The sequence below is a fragment of the Delphinapterus leucas genome, chromosome 18 (assembly GCF_059928025.1).
Source record: "Delphinapterus leucas isolate spDelLeu-1000000601 "Yukka" chromosome 18, BTC_Dleu_Yukka2, whole genome shotgun sequence".
NCBI classification, from domain to species: domain Eukaryota; kingdom Metazoa; phylum Chordata; class Mammalia; order Artiodactyla; family Monodontidae; genus Delphinapterus; species Delphinapterus leucas.
Genome location: NC_143146.1, coordinates 10192025 through 10219734, shown reverse-complemented (window position 1 = coordinate 10219734; position 27710 = coordinate 10192025). Strand labels below are relative to the sequence as shown.

The window sequence follows — 27710 nt, the reverse complement described above, 5'->3', positions numbered from 1 at the left end:
TTCCCATTTGTTACTATTAGACTTTGTTAAGCACAAAGGTAAGAAAATCGAGGCAATTTAGTCATGACTCTTAAGCACCAGAGAGATTATTATACAGAAGTTAATGGCTAGCTGTTTTCCAAGTTTAATGAGCATATAACAAGGGGGAAAAAAAGCCTCAACTACTATGGAGTTTTGACAATGTTTGGCTCAGGACAATTGCCAGCACTCTTCCTGTGAATAGCCACAGCCTTTGGGATCCTGCCAGAGCTTAAAGAGGATACAGAATGGTCTAGAACATAGATTTTTTTTCTTTTGTTTAATTTTTTTAAAATTGAAGCATATTTGATTTACAATGTTGTGTTAATTTCTGCTGTACAGCAAAGTAATACACACACACACACATATATATACATATATATACTTTTTTATATACTTTTCCATTATGGTTTATTACAGGATATTGAATATAGTTCCCTGTATTATAGGAACAACAGAAGGACCTTGTTGTTTATCAATTCTGTATATAATAGTCTGTATCTGCTGACCCCAAACTCCCAATCCATCCCTCCCGCATACCTCCTCCCCCTTGGCAACCACGTCTGTTCTCTATTAGACCACAGATTTTTTACTGATGTCACCACGTCCACCACCCTGTGCACATCTGGGCACAGATATATTCAGGCTTACTCTAAACCAGACATTATTCTGTACAGGACATTTCATAGTTCACTCCAAGTCTAGCCCTTGTCCTGTGACCTTGAGGTTGACCTTGACGTTATCATCAAAAGTACTCTCAGTACTCCCTTCTCCTGCTTCCTCTCCCAGACTCACAGTGGCCACCTGAAGGGCTCCGCTGTGAATCTGAGCTGTCTCACACCACTTCTGTCTCTCCTGGGCACTGGAAGCAGCCCTGGCTCTGTGTCCTAACCTAACAGCCTTTCCTATCTCCCCAGGGAAAGGGCCAACACAAATCTAAAAAGAAAAAAATAATTTCCCTGATTAAAAAAGGGAAAGCCACAGTTCCCCTCCCTTTGCTTAGCGCATTTCCTTGAAAACTTACGCTTATAAATTCTGTCCCTTTGAGATGTACACAGATCTTTTTAAAAGCTAAATAAGTCTCATCATTTTACAACCCAGGAAGAGTGCCCTGTCTCCCCTTCTCCATGGGAAGTTGGGAATATAACTTAGCCACCTGGACCCATGTTGCAAAACTACCTATTTATCATGGAGATATGAAAAGTTTTATTTTCCTTCGGGTAAAGGCAATTAGCTATCACAGAGGGCCGTCCCAGTTACCAGGTGAATTTAGGGGGAACTGTATTTAACAAAAGATGCCGTCGAGTCTTCTTGCCTGAGGACTACTTGTTTTCATCCTGAGAGAATGGATGTGTTGTGGGGATGTGTATCAAAGGGTGACACGGCTTTCTGTCTTTGCGATCACTTTGCTGGACTGCCTGCGATGCCCATCACAGTCTGGTTTAGTGCTATTCAATAATAAAACTGTTTTCTTTCTTGTCTACCTTGGTGGAGGTTTTCTGGATTGTCAGGAGATTTTATTTTTAATTATTTTCCCAACACCAGACAGATGGCAGGCTACTTAACCACAGCAAGGTTATGCTATTCGATTAAATTGGACTCTGTCGCTGTGTCAGATACTGCCTGGTCAGGAACATAAATGCGATACCGTGCTCACCGCTACGAAGTTCACAATCGAATTAAGCAGACGTGGGTTGGCAGCCTGGTGGAAAAGAGCAATGTGGTTGGAGACCTTGGCCGGCAAATAGGCTCTGACAGTCACCAGCTGCGTGGCAACCACTAGCCCACTGTGAATTTCAGTGCTCTCATTTGTAAAATACGATGGCTATAATAATAATAGCTTGACAAATTGCAGCTATAGTATTTTTTCATTTAATCCTCCGGCAAGAACCCAGGGGTGTGATATAGCCTATATGAAAATACACAGACGTAAACTTAGATATGCGACACTAAAACAGTTTTCTTCATATGTTTACATATCAGTTGAATGTAGTCCATAAGCCCTCCATTTGTGTTGATGGCTGAAAACCGAATCTTGCTACATGAATCCAATTTTGTCCTTTAAAACTTAGTTACATTTGAATAAATGCTCCTTTTCTTTGTAGGTCTGGTTTAAAGTCAAAGATGTGATGGTCATTGGCCTCTGGTCCACTGTGGCCATGTGACTGATCCTCTGTCCCCCATCAGGGGCAGTGATGGCGCTTATTTGGGGGACGCTGGGCTTTCTCTCTGCTGAATTGGTCACTACCTCAGTTCTTGCAGCTCCTGCTAAGATCTCTGGTGCTCAGTGACACCCCTTGTTTTAGTTTCCTGGGGCTGCTGCAACAAATTGCACTAGCTTTGTGACTTAAAACAACAGAGGGGGATTCTATGACAGTTCTGGAGGCCAGAAGTCCAAACTCGAGCTGTCGGCAGGATCACACTCCCTCCAAAGGCTATAGGGGAGGATCCTTTCTTGCCTCTTCCAGCATCTCGTGGCCCCAGGCATCGCCTGGCTTGCAGCAGCCTCACTCCACAATCTCTGTCTCTGTCTTTTCCTCATACTCCCTGCATCTTGTCCTCACCCTTCTCTTATAAGGACACTTGTTATTGGACTTGAGACTTAACTGGATAATCCAGATTAATCTCATCTCAAGATCCTTAATTTAATTGCATCTGAAATGACCATTTTCCCAAATAAGGTCACATTCACAAGCCTGGGAGTTAGGACATGGATATACTTTTGTGGAGCACCCATTCAATCCCCTCTACTCTCTATCTGGTCTCTAATTTGGGCCCTTGTTCTAGCAGTAGTGTTCTTCCTACTCAGTGGCTTTCAACTCTCAAGGAAGTTTGGAAGTTCTGCCATTCCAGGTGGAGGCTAAGGGAGACTGGTTTTTTGGGGGGGATCTTTCAGACTCTCTCTACCTAGACCTCTCAGGCAGCTACACAGCTCTCTGCGGGCTGCCCCTCGTCTGTGTCGGCCCCTAGCAAGGCTCTCTCCCCATCAAGTTCAGACAAGAAGTGGTTGCAGGTCTTGGCTGTCAACACACCAAGGATGGTGTGACGTGCCACCATCGTCGAAACGCACCGCCTCCCCGTCTCTCTCTGGGCCCTTCTGCCTCCCTCATACTTCATCCCCAGAAAACGTTCTTATTTCCTCTCAGAAAGCAGGGATGTGAAGGAAAATGGGAGCAGGGGCTTGGAGTGGGGGCACACGTGCATGAAGACTGACAACCAGAAACTAAACTCAACCAGAGTATCCCAGGTTCGATTTCTAAGCACTCCGATTTCTCAGAGCTGATCTGGGCCGATGCGTCTGGGTGCCTCTTCTGAACGCTGCTCATTTAAGATCATGAGGGGCTGATCATGAGTCCAGCCAGGTGCTACCAGGATGGCAAGATACCAAGGAGAAGGAGGTTTTTGGCAGGAAGGGAATTGTGAGAAAGTCTTTCCAGGTGGCATGAGGGAAGACAGGGCCTTGGGAGAGTGGGGCTAACTAGGGACCTGGTGAGCAGGTGAGTATGTCCAGAGCATGGGTGCCTGGAAGGAGGCTGGGGGAGCCTGAGAGGTAGGCCTGGGGGCTGGCAGTTTGCCCAAATGCCACCAAGGGAGGTCGGGAGGTGTGAGAGGGAGGTTGCAATAATCACAGAATGATGGCATTCTTTTCTTCTCTGGTAAAATTTTCCTTTCAGATGTTCTGGTTTTTTATGCAGGTAATGCAGTTATTTTAAGCTGGCTCATTGAAATAGTAATGGGATACTGTTAAGTGCAGTTTGACAAAAGTTATTAAATATGTAATGTTTTGTTACCTTAATTTAAAAAGCAGTACATTTTATACCTCCTTTTTGGAGGAAAGAGGAAAAAGCTACCCTCAGGGCAGAAGGACAGAGAAATAGATGGGGGATTCTAGCTGCACATTCTCTTTTTCATGGAGATAAGAGTTTGATTTTCATGGTAGAGAGAAGGCAAGACTCAAAAAGGAAACACTTTGGCTTTGCTGAAGGGGCTTTGCAGGTAGAAAGCCCCTCGCTAACAGCGTTGAGACAAGCTCTTGGGGTGGGTTTTGGTAACAAATTTAAGCACGATATATGGGAAAGTTTAAAGTTTGCTTTAACCTTCATTAAACCTAGGTTCATTCACTATCTGAATGTTCACCCTTTCCTGCTTAGTTAACATGAAGACGTGATGGCAAAAACAGAAACCGTATTTAAAAATGTGTGTGGAGTTCGAGTTTCCTTGAAACTCTGTGTGGACATGGACATTTATGGATCCTTGTCACCGTGTTCCTGACGAGTAGGGCCCTGTGCTAAAGTGAGGACTTGGCACTTGGGGTCTGGCTTTGATGTTTCTCTGGAGTGGAAACAGAAGATGCCGGGGAGGCTAGGTCTGCAGCTGATTGCCAGGAGGTGAGAATTACTTTGTAGTTTTTTCTCAGACTCTAATAAGTTGGCAATAACCACCGTGACAAAGAAACAGAAGTGAAGGGAGGGTGGCAGCTTGGTTTCCATCATATTTAATTTACACTGTCAGTGAGACATTATTTTCCTACAAACCAGTGCTGTGCGGACTTGGACTTGAGCTCGCAGGCTGACTTGGGTGTCAGCCATTTCTCCCCCCATCCCCCATATTAATGGGAGTGGGGGACAGATCCTAATTCTGAAAGCAAGAACTATTCCTCAATCCTCTCAGTGTTGCTTTTTGTTGTTGCTGTTGTTTGTTCTGTTTTTATAGAAAGCTGAGGTAATGCTCGTTAACCTGAACCCGTTACGTTGACGTCTGAGTCTTATTTTCAGCCAATGTCTGCCTACTACCAGTACCATCCGTACTGTGCCAAAAGGCTTTTCATAGCCATTAAATGAGGTTCACAGTTTTATATTAAATGCTACTGATATAACAAAAGGATTTTTACAGGGATTTGTCACATTGAATCACAAGAGCTTCATCATTTGCATGAAACCCTTTTACCTTTATGCTTTGCTGGTTCTAAATTACACAGTCAACCTGTTGTGTGCATTGTTTATCTTTCATAATTTATATAATATTTAAATTTATAATGGGGCATGGAATTCTAAATCACTATTTTTTCGTAAAGATGTAATTTCAGGGGAAAAATGGCTAATGATATATCCTTTCATTTCCTCTTGAGCTTTGTTAAATAAAGCACACATATACTCTCAACACAGCGGTATTTAGTATGTGCAATGCTTTAAAACAAGAAATTCATATTTATATTTTCACGCACTGGCTACTCGCCACTTTTAACAGATCTATAACACTGCATTATATTAATATGCAACACACGTATTTGCTCTATCATGCAATATACAATGGATGTAATACATCCACTTCCTTATTTTGTGATCAACATTGATACATCATGAATCACCGATTTCAATGTAAAAGTCGAGAATAGCTATTAAAATAGTCCAGGTATCTAATTCTTTATTTTTCTCAGATTACAACACCCATTCTCAAGATATTTTTGGCATTGACAATGCATTTGGTGTGCAAAATCAGATCTCTGCAAGCCTGGCAAGTCTCCTTCCTAGAATTTTTATGAATGGGGTAGCTACTGCTTGGTGGGGTGCTGACCTTCCAGCTTAGTGGGTTTCAAAACCAATGTCTCCAGGTTCAATATGGCTCCCACCACAAGTGGTAGGAGGCGTTCGGCCATTGTGATTCCTCACAACCTCTCTTCTCCTCTAACTTCTCCTCTCACTCCGGAAAAAGCCAGATTCACCTGAGCTAACATATTTGCTATGTTTAAGTTTGATACCTTTAACCACAGATAATTAACTTGGTTTTCTTCCATTTAACCATAATGCATTTCAATGAAATTCAATAAATGACTGAAGCAGTGTGTTCTCCAGCATCATTATTTCCTCCAATTTTGTTGTGACACAACCCCTCTGTGCAACACACAAGGGTTCTCATTCTCTCTACTGAAGGGAGAGGCTAGGTTAGCATGATTCAGGCTGCTGAAGGTTATGGTGTATTTTCTCAAGAGGGTGGCTTTACCATCTTAGAATGGGTCTTCTTGATTGAGAATTTCTATCTCTGTAGCTTCCAATCCTGTTTTGCATTCTTTCCAACTCTGCATATAGTCCTGCACCCACCCTATCCACCTTTCCTTTTTCATTTCCATTTCTCTTCTAAAGTTTCCTCTTATTATTTTCTTTTCCTTTTTATATAGCTTAAAGATAGCCCTTTAACTGAAATGTCACCTTTAATCTTATTTCTTTCTCTACCGTGAACTTTATTAATAATTTCTATTTTTAACATTATTTTCAAGGATACAGTAGAAGCACAGCAGGAATCTGGTCAACACCTCATCATCTTGTGGTTTTCTTTTCCTTTTTACCATTTATAATCACACTCTCCTAAGCTGTCTTGCAGGCTGTAGTTAGAAACAATTTCATTTTTCATATAGGTCAACAAAAAGTCAAGTGTAATCAGAGCAATGTGAAATGGGAAATGCTCACCACAGATGCACTTTTAAATGAATTCTGTAAAATCAAGTTATTTAATTTACAGTCTGGAATGCCCATTTCTGTCAGCAAAATACGACTATTTTCTGAAAGCTGCTGCTACAGAAGCAAAATCAAGAGATTGCTGTGTTAATGTAAGCACTTCAAAGGTAACAAAAAGACTATACACAATGAATGCTTAATTACATTTTCTCTCAGTATTCCCATCACAGGGCTTTCCTTTGAAACAATAATAAAGGGGAAAACACTGAAAAAAAAAAAAAAAAGAGTCTTTCAACTGGTTGTCTTTATCGTTCTTATCCCCAAATCATTGGCAAAAGTGGGGGAAAAGATAGATTTCATAAGCATTTGGCAAAACTGCAATCAGTCAGGACAGAAATACAGAATATATACCTGGCGAATGAGAGAGACATTTTACAGGAACAGTAGATAATGGTTATAAATATGCATCTGCTATACACTTAAGCCTGATTTTCACTGTGGGCTGACAAACTGGTGGCCCCAGGGGGCGATGGAATGGCCTGCTGTTTCTTATTCCAGAACAAACTGCAGCCGAGCATTGTTTGTTTTTTTCTGCTTGGCACATGCCTGTTTGTCCCTGGGAAGACTAAATCAGGAGCTCCCCAAGTTGTGTGGCACCACCAGCCTGCATGGATAAAAATCAAATCAGAGCTTGTATATTTATGTGGACTTTTAAAAATTTTTTCCAATTTGGGTTAAAATCTTTGGTAGTATTTTACAAAAAAATTAAAAACTGATACATTTAACAAAAATGCTCTTTTAAAGCTAAATCCAAGCCTAAAGACAGACTTATGGAATAGAGATTTTAACTTCTAAATGTTCAGTTTTGAAGGTTATGCGATGCATATGTAACACAGGCTTATCACCTTCACACACATTTGTGTGTTGGTCCACAAACCATCTCCAGCTGTTTTACTGCCAATATTTTAAGAATTTCAGATCAGGTTCACCTGGAATGATTGGGAAGCAAATGTTTATCATGTGCATCGATCACACTGCAAGCAACAGCATGCCCTCGTGCCTCTTATCACTTGTATCATTAGGTCTTGAATCACAGCTTTTATCTGTGTGTTTGTGTTTACCAGTCCAACTTCTGTACTAGTTTAGGCTCAGAGAGGACAGAGATTAAGCCCTTTCCCACTATGGCCTTATACATAGGTTAGTACTTATACAGAGTAGTTGAGACTCAGTAAAACTGTGCTGAATTGAATTAGGCTAACTTGATAGAGCTCATAATAGTGACTGACAGTCTGAGGACATACAGGATAATAAAGCAATTGTCGATAATGTTTAAGCAAAATCTCCAGTGACCTGGGGAAGTGACTTCAGTCCCTAGACTTTTTGGGTAGTACAGAAGTAACACTTGCAGTTTTGAAAATTTAATTATAGTGTTTTCTTTCACTGAATTAATTACTTCTCATTTAAAAAAATTATAAATTAGAAAATCTGAATTGACCTCTTTGCTTTATAGATGAAACCAACTACACATCTCAAAGTTTTAAAAACGTCACATATATCTGGATGAGAAAAATTGATTTGTTTTGTTTAAATAATGCATTTCATCCAACTTATACTATATATAAACAGTAAGTTGAGACGGGTTAAAGATCTAAAGATGAAAGGCAAAAATTTAAAATAATTATAAGAAGATAGGGGAGAATATTTTTATTACTTCAGGGTGGGAAAGAATTTCTTAAACATGAGTCCAAATTAAATGTTGACCGTAAGTGAAAAACTGATAGTTCTGGCCACATCAAAATATAACGTCAAAAGCCATCACAGACAAATTGGAATAATAAAATATTACCTGAGAGAGGATATCTGCGACATATATAGTAGTTAATGGATAATATCCAGAATCTATGTAGTACTACAACAACGAATTTAAGAAAGACAAACTAGCTTTTAGGAAAAGAGAGAAAGCACATGATTGGGTGAGTCAAGAAGTCAAAGAAGTCAAAGAAGACAGCCAATAAACATACTAAGAGGTGCTCCCTTACTAATAACCATGGAAACCCCCAAAACGCAAGTTAAGGCAAAGAGATATCACCATTCAACTCACAAGACTGTCAAAATCTTAAAAGTCTAACAATATCCAGTATACATGAGAATGTAAGAACACAGGAATTCTCAACCACTGCATGTGGGACTGTAAATTAGTGCAGTTTGCCTGTAGAACGGGGGTCTGCAAATTAAAGTTCCAGATAGCAAATACGTTAGGCTTTGAGGGCCAAGAGGCAACACTAAGGATATTGCGTATGGACCTACACAACCATTTAAAATGCACAAACTGGGCTTCCCTGGTGGTGCAGCGGTTAAGAATTTGCCTGCCACTGCAGGGGACACGGGTTCGAGCCCTGGTCTGGGAAGATCCCACATGCCGCGGCGCAACTAAGCCCATGTGCCACAACTACTGAGCCTGTGCTCCAGAGCCTCCGAACCACCACTGCTGAGCCCATGTGCCACAACTGCTGAGCCCGCGCTCTGCAGTTACTGAAGCCCCCGTGCCTAGAGCCTGTGCTCTGCAACGAGAAGCCACTGCAATGAAGACCCAACACAGCCAAAAATAAATAAAAATAAATTAAAAATAAATAAAATGCACAAACCATTCTTAGCTCACAAGCTGTAGAAATAAAGCCTGTGGACCAGGTTTGGTGTGTGGGTTTGCAGACCTGTGCAATGGAGCCATTTGGGCAGCATCCAGGATCCTGGATTCTATTGATACTTTCTGGCATATACCCTAAAGAAACTCACACAACTGGACCCAAAGTACGAACATATTAGTTGCAACAGTATAAGAGCAAAACATTGGAAAACAACCTAAATATCTACCAGGAAGGGAACTGAGAAGCAAACATGGCATATTCAGTCCATGGACTACTATATGACTCTATATACTAATGACTGAATTAGCTCTATGTGTATTAAGATGAAAAGATTTCAAAAACAATACTTGGTCAAAAACTCAACTGAGAACACATGTAGAGTTTGATACTATTTATTCTGAAAATTGCTACTCCTAATGATTTGTAAGGAGGGAAACACATGATGAAAGGTAAGTTGGCCTCAGCATGGAGTAGGGTCATAACAGCAAGAGAAGTGTGCACACCAGGCATCTCCCATCTCCCCCAAGGATGGCCATCAGTGCACTGGAGCAGTACTCTCAAGCTGAAAAATAATACTGATCTTAAAAGCTAAGGGTATAAAATGTCTGTAGATGATAACCTTAAATTAAAAACATTCTATATTTTTAATGGATACATATATGTGTGGGAAACTACTGTAATCCATTGATTTTAAGGTGCACATTTATCTTCACACTTTAACAATCTGAAATTGGGATGCACCTTACAATCTATGTGTATAGTTTAACTGTTGTTTTTTTTGTTAATGTTACACAAAATATGAGTCTTTTCAGAGTTGATAGTATGCTAAATTTAGTAAAATATGATTTAAAAACTGGAAGACAGATTCGTATCCAATTCATCATAGTCATTGTCTGGGAGAAGGGGCGTGGGGAAAGATGAAAAGAGAGACGGACTTGGGCATAAATGATACTTTAAACTGATCAATAATACTTTACTTCTATAAATTAGAAACATCTGAAATAACAATAACATTTTAGCATTTATTAATATATAGCTTGAAATGCTCATACTATCTTATTTAAACTTGAAGGAACTCAGTGTTGGTGAGAGTTACGACCATCCTCTTACACCATGGCTAAAACATCCTCAAAAATACAAGTTCACCTCATATGTACATGGCAACCTTGGAAACTAGGTGTGTTGGGCCTTATTATTCTCACTTTCAGATATAACACAACACAGAGATCAGAGAAGTTGTCTGATTCTCCCAAAGTCACATCTAGTGACCAGCAGAGAGAGATCCTGAATCCAGGTTTTTGGACTTCAAGTCTGTAGTCTTGTACTCTACCATATTTACCAGACTGCCCTCATTGACATGTAGACTTTTCAATTCTCAATTGCTTTACAGATTTGAAAAAATTATGATCAAAAGAACGATTTCAATTGTCAGTTTTAGAACTACTTTTTGAAAATCACAATGAAAAACATTACTGTACAATGAGTGTTTTGGGCAGACACTTAAATCAGTAGAATGAAGGTGTGTAATTAGATATGGGTTTTCAAGCTGTGCTCTGTAGGTTCCTAAAGGCTCAAGTGAATCTCAGCAGTCCTTGCAAGTGCTTCAGTGTTCCAAAATCAATGCCATGTTTTTGGCCCAATAAGGAAAATTCAGAATGCCCAAGAAGTCTATTACCAGATTTAATATTTTATTTCATTATATTAGTGATCCCTGCAGAAATCCACTTGAAAAAAAATTACTTTGCTAAATAATTTACTAGGCTAGATCATTTTTCTTCCTGCTTACATACTGTGTTAGTCTCTGACTTAAGAATCAAATCTTTAAGTGTGAAAAATCTGCAGTGGGGAGAGCAGAAGATTATATTGTTTTAACAGAACAACAGTTAGACATTATTCCCATACGTAGATGATTTCAACCATCTATCCTGCATTTAACCCATGATCAATAGTCGCCAACTTAAACACATAGTAGGTGCTTAATAAACATTAGTTGAGTTCATGAATAAATGAATGAATGAATGAATAAATGAATGACACAGATTAGAGGTCCTGTCAGGGAGGATGCAAAGACCTTAGGGCCAAGTGCCTGCCAACACCAGTGCAGCCAGATTCGTCTTTAGAAGCCAGACCTCCATTCCCACTGCTCAGTGTTCTTTCCTTTTGTGAATATTTTAAAAGTCACCCCATGTAAAAAATGCCAAAACTATTTCTACGTGATTCCACTATTTGAGCCCAGGACCTTCCGCCACATAACAATGTATCCTCATACACCTTTTGATGGACGTGTTATCATTTTGAAGGTCTCTGCCTATAGCAAATGCGACCTCTAGTTTAATGCATGTAGTTTCTCCAGCACTTATTTGATTCATAGACATTTAGATTTGGAAGGGACCTTAGAGGCTGTATGTAATTTGTTTTATCTTAGTGACTTGGGCAGAGGTTTGATTTGCTGCAGACATTTTCAGTGACAATGACAAGCTTCAGAATCTAGGGAAGCAGCAACAAATAGTTGCAAGACCCCGGGCTTTGAGACCAGGCAGACTTGGGAATGTTCTGGCTCTAACATTTACACTCTTTGTGACACTGGGCAAATTAACTCCTCAGTTTCATCATCTGTAATGTGGGAATGTGACCTACCTTTGTTGTTCCAGATATTAGGAATAAAATTATAAAGAATTTTGCCACCCAATAAAGAGTACGGGTTGTTTTTATTTCCTGTGTTCCTGATGAAGGGTAACATTCTGGGTCCTTACCTTGGAACTCTTAGCATAATATTAGAGATTAAATTTGGTTCTTAAATATGTACAAATTTATTATACGGAGATGTACATTTGTCATTAGAAAGACCTAAGGATTACATCCCTTAGTATGTCATAGGCCACATTTCATAACTTTTTCCTTTCTTTTTAATAGAAATACATCGAAGAGAAAAGTCTGTGTGACAGAGGAAAATTTTTCCTGGATTTTGGTATTCAGTTTTTATCACGCTTTTTACAATATTTGCAGCCATGTGTTTTATTTTTCCCCATGTGTTTCTTTTAGTCATACAAAGTGTAGTAACACTGAGCTAGTTTCTAATTAACTGACTGCACCCTGAGGTCTCCAGCTTCTGTTTTCAGTTTCATTACATCTGTGAAGAGGATGCAGTGAAACTGAAGAGAGTGTCTCTCTATGATAAAAAAAAAATAATAATGTAGTTCTGGTTTGATCCTTAGATCGCTGAGGGTGTGAATGCTTAGAGATGGATAAGTCAGTACATGGATGTGGGATTTCCATTTTGTTTTATCTTGTTTTCCCTCATGTAAACCACTTGACCTTGATGGAGACAACTTCTTACTTAGATCTGAAATCTAGTTCCTCAAGTAGTTCTTTGACTCATATACATTTAGAATGGAAGGGACCTCATCCAACGGGACTACTCTACCTTGGTTCTTTGGTTCTGATTCTGAAATTGACAATAGGCCAAAAATCTGTTAATGTTCATCCCATTATGAATTGTAAGACATAATTGAAAAGAAATGCTAAACTCACCAGAGTGGCGAAGAGGTGATACAGAATGAAATAGATGGCGACCACTGGTGCCCACATGTGTCCCACAGCATTTAGCGTTTGGTCCATGACGTCAACCCATCCTTCCTGGGTAAGGATCTGGAACATGGACATAAATGCCTACAGAGGAAAAGAATGGAAGTATTAAACACTAGCCTTGGGCTTACATGCAACTTAGAATTAGTATATGGTGTTGAGGACTTTGATTTCAATATTATTGATTCAGCAGGGAAAGAACAGCCTTCATTCGACAGATAGGAAAGGGCTAAGAACAAAGATTCTAAAAGCCTGATATCTAGCTATTCAATGTGGAAAACTAAAATAATTACTCTGAATTAAAATTAGCTTTGTTGGTGGTAAATACTGCTGATCAAATCAAAACAAAATTCAGGAACCTTTGCTTATTGCCTTTCTTGTTTTTCCCTTTTAGCAAGCTAACTATTTAACATTTCCAACGGATTGCTGTATTTTTTTTTTTGCTGTTAAGCACAACTTATTTTTATAGTGAATTACAGTTGATTGTCTAAAGGCAAATGAGAATAATAACATTAATTTTACTTTTATAGTATCCATCTATCAAATTATTTCAGTTATATTAAAAACATGAGACTCTTTAAAAAAGAAATTTTTCTAAATGATATGGCCATGCTAAGCAACTTAATAAAGATGATCACATTTTTCATGATTTTTTAAAAAAATTTTCAAGACAGAGTCAAGACCATGGAAGAAACCCAATATCAAAAATAAAATAAAATAAATAAAATAATTAAAACTAGAGCATTCCAACAAAAGCCAGCCTAGCTAAAAGACTCATTCTCTCTCTGCAAAGATCTTTGGTTAGTTTCATTCTTACATGTTTTTCTCATTAAATATATATATCCATCATTGACTCATGTATCTTGTACACATCAGTGGTCAATAAATGTTTCTTAATGAGAACCTATGATGATGTTGGGGAAAGTTGACAATTGGAATCTAGTGACTCTAAAAAAATCTTTACAGACTTTAGTAAAATGGAAGACATAAATTGAATTCTCAGGTATTGGGATTCCAAGAAATAAGGTCCAGGCTAATACAAAGATGGACTGAGCCCAAGATAAAAGCTCTGTTACACTGATAGTATCTTAGAGGCAAATGGATCCTAAAGATAACCTACCCTGACTCATTCTTTTTGAAGATAAGGAAAAAGAGGCTTAAAGATGGATGATTATCCCAAAGTCACTCTATTAATTTGTGGCACTAACAGAAGTAGCACCAGGCATTATGATTCCAAAGCAAGTACTTTTCCAAGTATTGCTTCCTGTGTTCAGTGAAGTCTGGAATCTACTACTTCCCAGGCCTCACTGCGCAGTAAGCTCTCTTAGCAGTTTTCTTTACTAGGGATAAGTAAATTAACTTTTTTTTTACAAGTGCGATGTTCAATGCTCAGCACATAATAGGCCTGTTTGAACAAAGGAACAATGCATTGTTAAATGAATCTTGAACTAGGAGATAAGTTTTTTCTCTTACCCTTTGTCCATGTGTGAAACACTTAACCTCTCCTTGAGTTAATTTTTCTATAATATCATCATCCTACAAAGTGTTTCATTAATGAAAGTATGAAGTATGTTGTTACTGATACTTGAACACGGCATCAACAAGGACAGTAATACTTTCCTCGACAGGGTGCCAAAGAGAACACTAGCTTTAACTCATCCTAAAAATGCTTCAGAGAATTTTTCAACACATCGTTTAACCTCATAAGTATGCCAGAACCTATCATTGAGGGCAATTATTTTTTCCCTGTGTTTTTTTTTCTATTGAATATTTATTATATCTGAATGCAAGCAACACAAGTTCCAAAGATGATTCACATAAAAATATCAGATCTTCTTCAACAGAGCTGTCACTGGCATGAAAGTGTGTGGACATCCAAGAGACTCTACAGTAAAAGGGGGAAGAGTCAAAACACCTACCAGGATGTTTTGAAAAACATCCTGTTTTGAAAAAAAAAGGAATTTTTCTGGACATGGATTTCTTTCCCCAAAAGTGACAGGAGAGCTTGTGATTAAGTCCAACAGACTTATTCTTGGTACCTAGAGGCCAAAAATTCAGGTGTACCTTTCCGCTGCCTTGGGCAGAAACCAACTTAATATGTTTTCATCTACGGCATTAGCTTTCACGAATACTCAGCTATTATGCATCCAGTAAATGCTCGGGAACAGGAAGCTAGGGGTTTATAACCTGTTGCTGTGAGATAAGCAATGTGACCAAGAACATCGGGTTATCCTCTACTCTTTCCAGAGTTTCAGAAGTAAAAACGTCTCACTTCTGCCCAGCTCAGCCCCCTGAAAGTGCATACATACTATGAGATGCTGTGAATTATATTTGAGAGCAAAGCTTTCTGTTACAACGTGATTGGTGTTTATAGTCACTTACATGAATAAACCAGTGAAAGGCAGGGCCATGAAATACTTCTTCTATTACAGGCTGAAAAATAAGTTGTGTCCTGCACGAGGGGTACTTTATCAGTTTTGTTGAGATTTTATCTGGAAATTTAAATCCCAGTGACAGTCTGTTTGAGATGTGAATCAAATACACTTACTGACTTATATTGTCTTCAGGATCCGCATTCCTTGAAGAACCTGTTTACATTATTTATTTGGACATGGATTATCAGTGGTTCCTGAAGACCTGATGTGTTGGGGACTGAGACGAGGAAGACATGGCTTCTTAAGAAATTTATAATAGGGGTGGAAGAAAAAGATGAACATGGCCAACTCTAAGAAATGGAAGAACGAAAAATACGGCGCATTAAGAGAAATATGGCAAAGCTATAAGAAGCAAGTTGGAAGGACAGATATATTCCTCTTGGGTGAGTCAAGAATAGTTTGTAGAAAATGATAGCAACTGACTTTCATGAGGAAGACGAGTAGAATTTAAATGGTGGAGAAGGGGGTCATGAACAAAGGCCTGGAGGAAGTTGTTTCTTTTCTCCAAGCTCCCTGTTCATGTGTTATGCCATTTCCTACCCCGTTGACCTTTACTTTCCCCATATTGATTTCAACCAGCTCTTTATAAATTGAGAAAATTACTCTTATATCTGCCATATATTTTTCCCTATCTTTTAACAGTACTTTTTTACAAAAATAAATTTTAAATTTCTATGTGGTTTAATCTGCCATTCCTTTTATTTAAGGTGTTTATATTTTGCTTAAAAAGACTTCTCTCACTGCAAGATTAGATATAAATGTACCCATAAGTTTCCTTATTATGCTTAACATTTGAACCAGAAATCACTGTTTAAATCAGTTTAAATATGGAATTTATTTTGGTATAAGAAATAAGACAGAAATCAATCTTATTTTTCTTTTCAATAGGTGATCAGTTGATTAAGCACAATATAATTTTAAAAATCTGTCTTTTCTTCACTAATTTGAAAAACCCCTGGCATCATACCTTGAATACTCATATACTTTCAATTCTGTTTCTAAACTTTCTATTCTTTTCCATCTATTTATTTCATCTCCAAATTGCCTAATCTTTGTACATTTTAATAAGTGGTAGAGTTACTAGCCCCTCCTCCTAAGCTTTTGTTTTCAGAATTCTTTTATTTTTATATGTTAATTGCCCCAAAATATCCTCTTGTTTTATTCACTGGAATCACACGAATCTAAGAAAAATTGATATTATCTTCCAGTCTCAAAGAAAGGCATATCTTTCCATTTATCCATTTATCAAGTCTTTACTCAAGATTCTGGACAAAGATTTCAGTTTATATAGTTTCTGTCCATTTCTTGTTAAGCTCATTCTTAATATTACTTTTCAAAAATTTAATCAAGGTGATACCATATGATTAAAAATGTTACATAGGGCTTCCCTGGTGGCGCAGTGGTTGAGAGTCCGCCTGCCGATGCAGGGGACACGGGTTTGTGCCCCGGTCCGGGAAGATCCCACATGCCGCGGAGCGGCTGAGCCCGTGAGCCACGGCCGCTGAGCCTGCGCGTCCGGAGCCTGTGCTCCGCAACGGGAGAGGCCACAGCAGTGAGAGGCCCGCGTAGCGCAAAAAAAAAAAAAAAAAAGTTACATAGTAAAGAAGCCTGATGATGAGTTTCTTAACAGATAATAAGCAGTGGCCATATGCTTCAGTATCTCAGTCCCACTTCCCAGAAGCTACTGCTTTAACCACTTTTGTTTTTACTTCTGGTGGTGCTACCCACATCCCCGTTCAGTATTTCTTGATTTATCTACCTTAGACAGTGACTTCTGTTCAACAATATTTACATTTTGTTTTTTAGTCATGATTGGGTCTTCCATGCTTGTCAGTACATTGATAATCAATAGATTGATAGTTGATATGTTGACTATGAAAATATTGCTATGTAATACTGTTATCCTGGTAATGTTCTAGGATAATACTTCCTCCTTCAGGCCTCAATATTATGATATGTTTGGTACTAGAAGGTAAATGTTCAAGGTTAAGTGGAAGCCGTTTTCTTACTTGCCCCTAATTTCTCAGAATCTGGCCCAGTTTAATTTATTTGAATCACAGTGTTCTTACACAATTTTTAGTTTAGTTTTGTTTTGGTTGAGAGTTTCTGATTGTTTTTTTCCCTGCTTCCTCGGGAAAAGAAATATATGCTTTCCTCCTTCTACCTTAAATAGCTTCCAGATTATCACACATTTTACTTATTGTTTGGAATAAATTCCACTTTTCCTCTCCTACACATGTTCTTCTTGGAGCATTCAATTACCCAGAAACCATCTGATTCTTACTCTCAGACATTTTCCTTGGAGTCCTCTTACTGCTGTTTCAATTTGGACTAATTACCTTCTAGACCTGCTCCACAATTGTCAGAGTCTTTTTTTTTAATTTTATTGACGTATGGTTGATTTACAATGTTGCGTTTAATTTCTGTTGCATGTGAATACAGTTCCCTGTACTCTACAGTAGGACCTTGTTGTTTACCCATTCTATATATAATAGTTTACATCTGCTAATCCTGAACTCCCAATCCATCCCTCCCTTACCCCTCTCCCTCTTGGCAACCACAAGTTTGTTCTCTATATTTGTGAGTCTGTTTTTGTTTCATAGATTATATTCATTTGTGTTGTATTTTAATTAATTAATCTTTAATTGGCATATAATTGCTTTACAATGTTGTGTTAGTTTCTGCCGCCCAGCAAAGTGAATCAGCCATACGCGTACACACATCCCCTCCCTCTTGGACCTCCCTCCCCTCCGCCACCATCCCACCCAACTAGGCCATCACAGACCACCAGGCTGAGCTCCCTGCGCTATACAGCAGGTTTCCACTAGCTATCTATTTTACACATGGTAGTGTATTTCTGTCAAGCCTAATCTCCCAATTCATCCCACCCTCCCTTTCCCCCACTGTGTCCACACATCTGTTCTCTATGTCTGCCTTAGATTCCACATATAAATGATATATGGTATTTGGTTTTTGCTTATTTACTTTGCTTAGTATGATAATCTCTAGGTCCATCCATGTTGCTGCAAATGCAAAGCCTTCATTTTTAACTTTCTCATCTAGATCTTTTATTCCCTCTAATATAGTGTCAGAAAGTGATCCCAGAGTCTCATGCCCATTATCAGAGTCCTGTTTCAATTTGTCAGCTAGATTTTCTTCTTTATGTTTTGCTGTCTCAGTATGAGGAGAGGGGTTTGCAGGGAGAGAAGTATTAGCTGAGGCCATGGGCAGCTATGCTTGAAATATCGGGCTTCAGAAATTTCCCCACTGTGGGTAGATTCTGGAAATCTTTAGTGCTGCCAGCCCATCAGTCACAGGTGTTCACTTCCTCTAATTCACCGGCTTCCTTCCAGCATCACTAGCCCTCCGTTGACTCCAGGTGAGGGCAAAGACGGGTTGATTCTGTTGGTCTTGGTCCTCTGGGTACCAGGAGAGAACAGCTGGGTCTCTCCGATCACGCTCTCCTTGGGGCTCCTGTTCCCTCCTGGTTTCTGTTTTCTTCTTTTCTCTTCATCCTTTCACTATGCTGAATTTTTGTTTATTATGGGAGATTCCTAGTTTTCAGAAATTATGATCATTTTGCTTTCACTCTCAAGCCTTCTTCCCAGCTTGGAAAATAAAAATGGTGCAACCTACAAGTTTATGTTGCCTCTGGTAAAATGGGGTGCATCAATCACATCTACACCTGTGGGAGATTCTTGATGTCTTTTCCAGGGCTCTGAACATCCCCACGGCCTGAGGCTCTCAAATTGAGGGAGATGAGAACATATTTTATGATTTGCTTTTCCAATGTAATTTCTTCTCAACTTCTGGAAAACAGGCTTCAGGCATGAGCCTAGAGTGTTCTTCCTCTCCCTCTGATTCTCTCTCTCTCTCTTCCTCCCTCCATCTTTCCTACTAGCTGCTATTCAAAGATAATGGTATGAAATTGTGGCCTTTTCTTTGTGTGGTTACTGCTGGTATAATGTTTTCCAGGCTGATAATTAATTGTTTTATTTGTTTCTGTAGGTTTTCAGGACAGAAGGTCTGTGATTTTTGCTATTTTACCCCCAAAGCCCAATCCTACAGATGTAAATAGGGGTAAAGACTGCATTTACAAGTGCTTTTTCTTTTCTGTGTCTAATGACATAATCACATATTAAACACCCCTATGCAGGTCAGGCTCTGTTCACGCTGCAGGTGCCTGGCTGCAGCTAATTGAATCGGGGATGAGCAGTTAACCTGAGAATGGCCCAGCTGCATAGGACGTGATCTGGAACAAACAACTCTGCCCCATCAGGGTAGAACAAAATCAATCAAAAGCATCTCTAATGGACTGTCATACAGAGTGAAGGAAGTCAGAAAGAGAAAAACAAATGACATATGCTAACACACATATATGGAATCTAAAAAAAAAAAAAAAGGTTCTGAACAACATAGGGGCAGGATAGGAATAAAGACGCAGACATAGAGAATGGACTTGAGGACACAGGGAGGGGGAAGGGTAAGCTGGGACAAAGTGAGAGAGTGGCATGGACTTATATACACTACCAAATGTAAAACAGATAGCTAATGGGAAGCAGCCGCATAGCACAGGGAGATCAGCTTGGTGCTTTGTGTCCACCTAGAGGGGTGGGACAGGGAGGATGGGAGGGAGACACAAGAGGGACGAGATATGGGGATATATGTATACATATAGCTGATTCACTTTGTTATAAAGCAGAAACTAACACACCATTGTAAAGCAATTATACTCCAATAAAGATGTTAAAAAAAACCTCTAATGAATTTCAAGTGGAAGCTACAGTGAAAAAATCACACTGTTAGCAGTAGGACCTGGAGGTGAACGAATAAATGGAGACTGGCTATGCGTCTGGTAGGCGCAAGAAGGGGTCATGACAAAGTCAGAGTTGTAATTATAAGCACATTGATATTCCAAGGAAGGAACATCTCTGAACGAACAGAAGTAAAGTGGGAAAGAAATGCACTGACTAAAGAGACTGCAGTGATGCTCCCTGAATGGAGAAGGAAGGTATTGAAAATCATTAGCCTGATGAGTACCTCTTTCTAATCATAGTGTGATGTATTCCTTGGGTATGTGGGAGCAAAGGGAAGGGCGTGAACCAGGGTAGAAGGTGAAAGCCATAAGACCAGAGTGTGAGGAAGTGAGCTGTTCCAGGGATGACGCAGGAGAAAACACATCTAAGAGCAGAGAACAAGGTCTTGGATCACTGAAGGGTCTAAGCACCTCACTGTAGGGCCACTCAACTCACCACCAGCCCTTCTCAGGATCTTTTGCTGGTTTCTCCTCAATTTCCGAATCTCCAAATGTTGCAGAGCCTCGGGGCTTGGTCCTCAGATCTCTTTCTTGTCTCTTAACACTCACTAACTGGTTGATCTCATCCATTATAATCCCTTTAAATACCGTCTACGTAGTGATGACACCCACATCTGTATATCCAGCCCTACGTCCAGAATCAACTCCATATCTCCACTTGGGTGTCTATCTAACAGGGATCTCAAACATTAGATGTCCCAAATCAAAGTCCTCATGCCCTGCTCCCTAAACCTGTTCCTCCTACACTTCTTCCCATCTTGGAAAATGACAAATCCATTCTTCAAGTTACTCAGGCCAATGACCTCATAGACATCTCTCTGGTCCTTCTCATTTCCTCACATCCTACGTCCAATCTGCCAGGAAACCCTGCTAAAGCCACCCTTGGCTCAGGTCTCAGTTCCACATTTATCCCCAATATTCCTTAATATTCCTACCAAAGCATCTAATATTGTAGTTTCCCTCTTAGTGGCCTTACATTTTGGTGCTGTACTTTCCTGCCATAAACTGGGAGACTTGAATAAAAATAAGATCATCAAAATGGGGAGGAAGGGGAATAAACAAGTATTTTTGCAGCTTCTCTTTTGTTCCAGTTAGCACCCCTTAAACATTGATCCCAGGTGGGGTGAACAGCATCCTTGGGACCACGCTTCCACCAGGGCCGCCGAGGGCCCACACCATAGAGTTGGCTGGTTCCTCAATGACAGGACATCCTTCTCTCTCTCTCAAGGCCCCATTTCAGATGCCAAATCTCTTTCTGATAGATCTTCTTAGAGTTAGGTGAAAGCAAAGCAAGGGTATTCTCCTATGTTGAAATAACAGGCTGAAAGTTCTTGTCTAGACCTTGTAAAGTAGTTCTTAGCCTTTAAAAATATATATATCATGGATGCTCTTTGATAACTTGATGACCCAAAGCATGTTTTGGTTTTTAGTATGTGTGGATATCAATTTAGGTTAAGGAAATTACATATTTTAAAAAGTAGGTGAGTAAACATCTAGGTTTTCGTTAACAGAGAGAGAGCAGAATATGCAGTATGATTCTACTTATACATATCTAGATATGTTTTGTGTGCATAAAAATGCTTGAAAGCCTATACAATAAACTTGGAACTCTGAGGACTGGAATGGGAAGGACTGAGGAACTAGGGAAGGGGGTAAATATTCTTTTTTTTGAACTTTTTAAAGTAACAGCTTTGTTGAGATATGGTTTATATACCATAAAATTCACCTTTTGAAGTAGACAATTTAGTGGTTTTGTTTTTTCACAGTTGTGCAACATCACTACTACCTACGAACTTTTTCATCATCCCCCAAAACTATGTACCCATAGCAGCCACTCCCCATCCTTCCGTCCTCCAGCCTTCAGCAACCAATAATACGCTTTCTGGCCCCATGGGTCTGTCTACTGTGAACATGTTCTATAAACGGAATCATATAATATGAGGTCAGGGTTCATCCATGCTGTAGTCTGTATCAGCACTTCGTTCCCTTTTATTGCCAAATTATGTTTCATTAGATGGATATACCACATTTTATCTACTCATCAGTTGAGGGATATTTGGGTTGTGTCCACTTTTTGGCTATTATAAAGAATGCTCCTACGAACATTTGTGTATGGGTTTTTGGTGGACATAAAAATTACCTTATACTTAATGTATGTTTTTTACTGTGTATTAAAACACATGTAAAACATGTATTTACTTTAAAAATATAGACATTAAAATTTTTTAAATGTGGTGAAGAATACAACTCAGGTCATTGACATACGACTTTCATTTTACAATACAATTTGCATCTATCTTACCTATCTTTAGCTGGTTTCCAGAACTCTTTCACTACAAAAGATTTGCCTTCAAAATGAAATGCATTTGATAACTTATACAGTAGCTCAACCTTTTTACTGAGGGTGTCCCTGCTGTGTCTTACTACCAGTCAGCTGTAAAACAGATTTGCCTTGATGGTATTCACTGAGTACAAAAGTGACACCTCCTTCAGTTTTAATTGCCTTAATTATTCACCTACTCAATCTCCTTGCTTCTTTTTTCCCATTCAAATAGGAATAAAATATAGAGGAGTTTTATCTTCTGAAAAACCCACTGATCTCACAATCCTTTAGTACTTCGCTGTATAGTTTCATTTAAAACTTATTCAACTATTCAAAGTTCTAACAATATTTAAAATGACATCAATAACATAGCAAATTTTGGACCTACCTAATGTTGGAGTTAAATTTCTAAAAAGTACACTGGTTGGCAAAATCATGACCAACAAGATCAAGGTCTTATGGAGAATTAGGGGTTGGGAAAAACCAATAAAAATGACATTACATGCATTTAAAAACCTACAGTAAATAAAAGCTCTAAGAGTCACCACTTACCGTGGCTAAACTAAGGTGTCCATAAATACAAATACTGTGGATTTGAAATCTGGAGTAAAACCATAGTGCTGTAATGTTAAATCCATTGGCAATAGCCATTTCTTTACTTCAAATTTCTCCCTGTCTGGTTTAGATGGAATTTCATGGCCTATCAATTCAAATACACTCTTCTCAGGTCTCCAAACTCCATCTTCCTCTTTTGCCAAACTCTCAGGAAACATGCCAACTCCTAGGTGAATCTAACTCTTCATGTCTGCACCTCTCCAGCCCCTCCACTGGTTCCATATGCAGACGGGCTGGCCTCCAAAGACACCTCAACACTGCCCAGCAAACCTCAGCCATGAGCTTTTCAAAACTTCTCATCTGATCTAACCTCACCCACTGCATCTCTGCCTTCACTCTCAAGAGATGCCCTTCTCAGAAAGCAGAGCCAAAGGAGAGCAGTTTAAGATAGAGGTTGAATAGAGGTTGAATGAGCTGACGATAAACACCCTGGCCCTCTGTGAGCTGTAGGGCAGGGACGTAAAGAACCAAGTGTTCATCTCTGCTGTCACAGGGCCTGAGTTTGGGGTTAAATCGCTGACTGGCTTAGCGGCTCTGGGTAAAGCATGCGGCCAGCCTGACACCAATCCTCCTCAAATGTGCCATCACATTATCACTCTCTGAAGACTGCTTTAAGAATCAAAATAAAGCGTGTGTGAATACTTTATTATAAACATTAAAGGGCTATACAGATAATAGTTGGTTTTTTGTTTGTTTTCTTGGCTGCACTGTGTGGCTTGTGGGATCTAGTTCCCTGACCAGGAATAGAACCCGTGCCCCCTGTAGTGGAAGCGTGGAGCCCTAACCACTGGACTACCAGGGAATTCCCAAATAATATTTTAAATAGTGATTTAAAAATCTGTCCCAAGGAAAAACAACTTCAATTACACTAGTTAAAATTTCAGAATTCTTGTATAGTTCTTACGACTTGAAGTTTTTACATCATATACAGTGTGATTTCATTTTTGTAAAGCTCAAAATAATATATGATAAATTATATTTTTAAGAAGATATTTCCTTTAGATACATGAAAGTGTGACAGTGCTTTTTATGGCATCATTTTATTTCATCTTTGAACTAAGTGATCCCTAAGATATCTTCTAGCTGTAGGTGTCTACTGTCCTATGCTCTCAATTGGTACTGGTAGTCAATTGGAAAACTTAGTTTTTAAACAATACACTATCTGGTCTATTTTCCTCGACTATACTTTCACTATAAAAACTATAGAATAAGGTTACACTAAATGTTTTGATACTAATAGATACTATAAATTGACTTTTAGTGAGTGCTTTCAAGGATAAGAGAATTTATTGAATAAACAGTAAAAATCGTGGTGTTAGCAAGTGGACTGAAAGTAGGGGCTAAATAAAACACGAGCTGTATGTGCTCTAAGCCATCACATATACTGGAATCTTAAAACGCAATGGAAGACTGACTGAAGCTTGTTGTAGGGCCTGGAGAGTTCTGAAGAGTTTAGTTACTAGTGACTTCTATGTGACAAAGTTTTTGGAGCTATCTCTCTCCATATACGAGCTCTTTTGAAATTTGAGATCTGTTGAAATCAACTACCCTTGTTGTTAACGGAAGTGAAACATTAAAATATTAATTTCTCTGTAAAATGATTGTGCCTTATTCCTTGTGATTTAGAAAGAAATAAAGTTGAAACTGGTGGTTTCAATTAATTCTGTGACTGCCTTTTATGTTGGCAAGGAAGACCGAGCAGTTCTTTGCTTTTTTTTTTTTTCAAAATGAACCCACATTATTTATTTTGCTTTTTTAATTCCTAAAATATGCTTGTTGCCAAGCATTCCATTTAAATGAGTAAAAAGAGAGAGAGGGGAGAAAAGCTTGTTTACTGGTCAAATTTTAGACTACTATGGAAAAGTCTTGCTGAATCTAGACTAATGTAATTGGCCTTAAATGTCAAAATGAGCTTGAATGTAATTAGAAGCAAAGCAGAAATCAAAATGTTATGCCTATTCCAGCAGCAAATTACTTTAAGTAGAGTCTACACTTAAATATAATTTCAAGAGTAAAAGGAAAGATGGCAGAAGCTCATTTGCAAAACCTAGTGAATCTTTTTCTAGTTATGAAAGTGAATGTAGGTATATCTGATCATCTCTTTTCTTATACACGGCCGTGCTTGGGTTAACTTCTACATATAACACCATAAATGACCATGTAGACCAAACCATAGATTTGTACAGTCTCCTAGGATTCTTTCAGGGTAAGATTTAAGAACATGAGAAGAGACACTGAGCCATGACTAGCATTTATACAGTGCTTTGCAGCCCCCAAAGCAGTTCATGTCCATTATTCAGAGTAATTTCAGCAATAATCTTGTGTTAGTTACTGTACATTTTGCAGATGGGTAACTGAAATACAGAAGCCTTAAAATGACTGATCTAGGTTGGCAGGTAGCAAGCGATGTTTCTGGGTCTCTAGGCTGGAATCTGTTGATTTCAAATTCCTGCTGTCCTTTTGGATATTACAGGTAACAAGACATCTTAAGATCTAGTAATTGCTGATCTCCTTTCCTTATCTAAATTACTAAAACAAACAATGCTCTAGTCTAAATCATATTTAAAATTGTTACCTCCTTTGTCTAGCACGGTACTGAGTACATATCTGAAACTCTGTTATTATGCTCAACTGGTTAATAAAAATTACATATCTCCAGCATTTTTTATGCTTTGCTAAAATAAGCTTCACTTGTTACCATTTTTCCAAATGAAAAAGACACAACCTTTTCAATTTCATGAGAATCTAAAATTACAAACTGTCTTTTAATAATAAAAATATTTTAATAATTTAAGACTTAAACGTTAAAGTTCCTATATTAGAAACACTTATCTTAAGGAAAAAAGATCGAGATAAACTGAATGAACATATATTTTCCCCCTAACAATCTTTCTTGCAGAGCATGATATTTTTAGTTGAAAGGTATACTTCCCACCGATTATGTTAAAATAATTTTGAAATGCAACCATCTAGCTGACAGAACAAACAGCTGTGAAAATGAGACCTGGAGATTTATGCAAATAGGAGACTTCTGAATTAATTTTCCTCATAGAACAGACTGTCAAGTTTCTTGAAGTATTTATGCCCTAATTTCTTAATTAGCGATTTTGCTAATGTCAGTCATATTAAATTTTCATAATGTAAATGATGCATTTCACTGGCAAATATGTGCTATAAAATTACAGATGAAAGTTAATATTTTACTTTGGGTGCAACAGAGATTTAGTAACATATACAAAAGAGACAGTGCTCCTAAGAACACAGATGTACGTATTACTGTGAAATAAAACTGAGGATTTATTCAGAAAACTTTTGTAACTAAAATACCACCGAGTCTACACAGGAAATTTCCCAGTGTTTTTTTACTATCCACTTGTAGAACTATGCCCAAGAACAAGGTTTTCCTATTTGGCTTCAAACAGAAAGCAGCATCAGTCAGGAAATGCTTATATTTTTGCATACTAAAAAACCCCACACTTTGGAAATGGTTTGCCTATTTTTTGCTCTCTTTTAATGGGCTTTGATTTCTCATTTCTCTTCAATCTAAGTTCACAAATAAGAAGCTTCACTGCCAATTATATTGTCTGCTCTTTTCTATTGCAAACATACATTTCAAAACCTTGCTTCTATCTTGATAGTGCTTATTTAGTACTCTAACACCTTGAAAATAAAGTTGATAGTTGTTTACCAATAAATATTTAATTGAAATGACTTGAATTTAATAAAGTTGATTTTATAAGTCATAAACTAAAATTTGTCTTATTATACAACTGAAATTAGTCTTATACAATTTGCATATCCCTGTTATATCTATACTTTCCTTCATTTAAAACTTTACCAGCTAATGTTCTTGTTATTTTAAAAAATGAGATAATTATTTTTCTTACTGATGTATAATTATAAATTAAGCTTTTATATCTATCTATCTGTCTACCAACTTACCTACCTATCTCCATTTTTCTAAACCAAGAAGCCATTCATTGTACAAAATGTGGAAGTACAAAAAGGCATAAAGAATAAAATAAGTTACTTATAATTCAAACGAGGTTGTATATATTTTTTAGAATTTGTTGTAGAATTTGAAAATTCTACCAGTTTGTTTTTCCCTAGGGATATACATGTACTGGAAACAAAACTGAATCCAGCTGCAAATACAGTGTTGTTTTAGGGTTCTTTGCTTGATTTTTGGTCATCACCACTTATGTCACTCATGACTAACCTCATTAAACATTCTGTAAAAATACAGTTTTGATAACTGTATAATATGCCACCATATTCAAAGTTTACTTAGACATTCTATTATGATTGGGCATTCAAGTTGTTTTAAAATTTTCACACGGATAAATAATGGTACAAAGAGCAATTTCTCTGAAGATCGATCTTTGTGTGCACTGTGGATATTTTCTTGGGGAAGACTTATAGAAATGCAGTTACTAGATCAAAGAGTAAAAATGCTTTTTAGTGTCTTGATACATAATGAAAAACTGATTCTCAGAAAAGTTACACAAACTGCAACGTGTGAGAGGCTTTTCTGTTGGCAATGAGCATTATCATTAACCAAAAACCAAAATAACGAACAAACCCTGTCCATTTGACATGTTCTTACTAATATGTATTACAAATTATGGTTGTACCATCACATTTTCCTTTGTTTTTAAAAACTACCTATGGTGATTATTTTTGAGTTGTCTGAAAATTCAAATGTATCCTTCTTCTAGGCCTAAAAAGTCCCTGACCATCTAAGATGAAAGATGGTATTTTCTTTGCTTTCTACATTTTTACACTTTAAATATCCTTGCTCTAATTTACCAGGGAGTTATT

The 27710-nt window shown here is 38.2% G+C and overlaps 1 protein-coding gene across 1 annotated transcript in view; it reads right to left on the bottom strand.

Annotated features, from left to right (window-relative positions):
* Positions 1-27710, bottom strand: part of NALCN (sodium leak channel, non-selective) — a 279093-nt gene that overhangs the window by 106982 nt on the left and 144401 nt on the right. The window contains exon 13 of the mRNA XM_089899398.1: positions 12647-12784. Within this exon, the coding sequence (XP_089755524.1) occupies positions 12647-12784 (138 nt within the window). The remainder of the gene's footprint in view (positions 1-12646; positions 12785-27710) is intronic.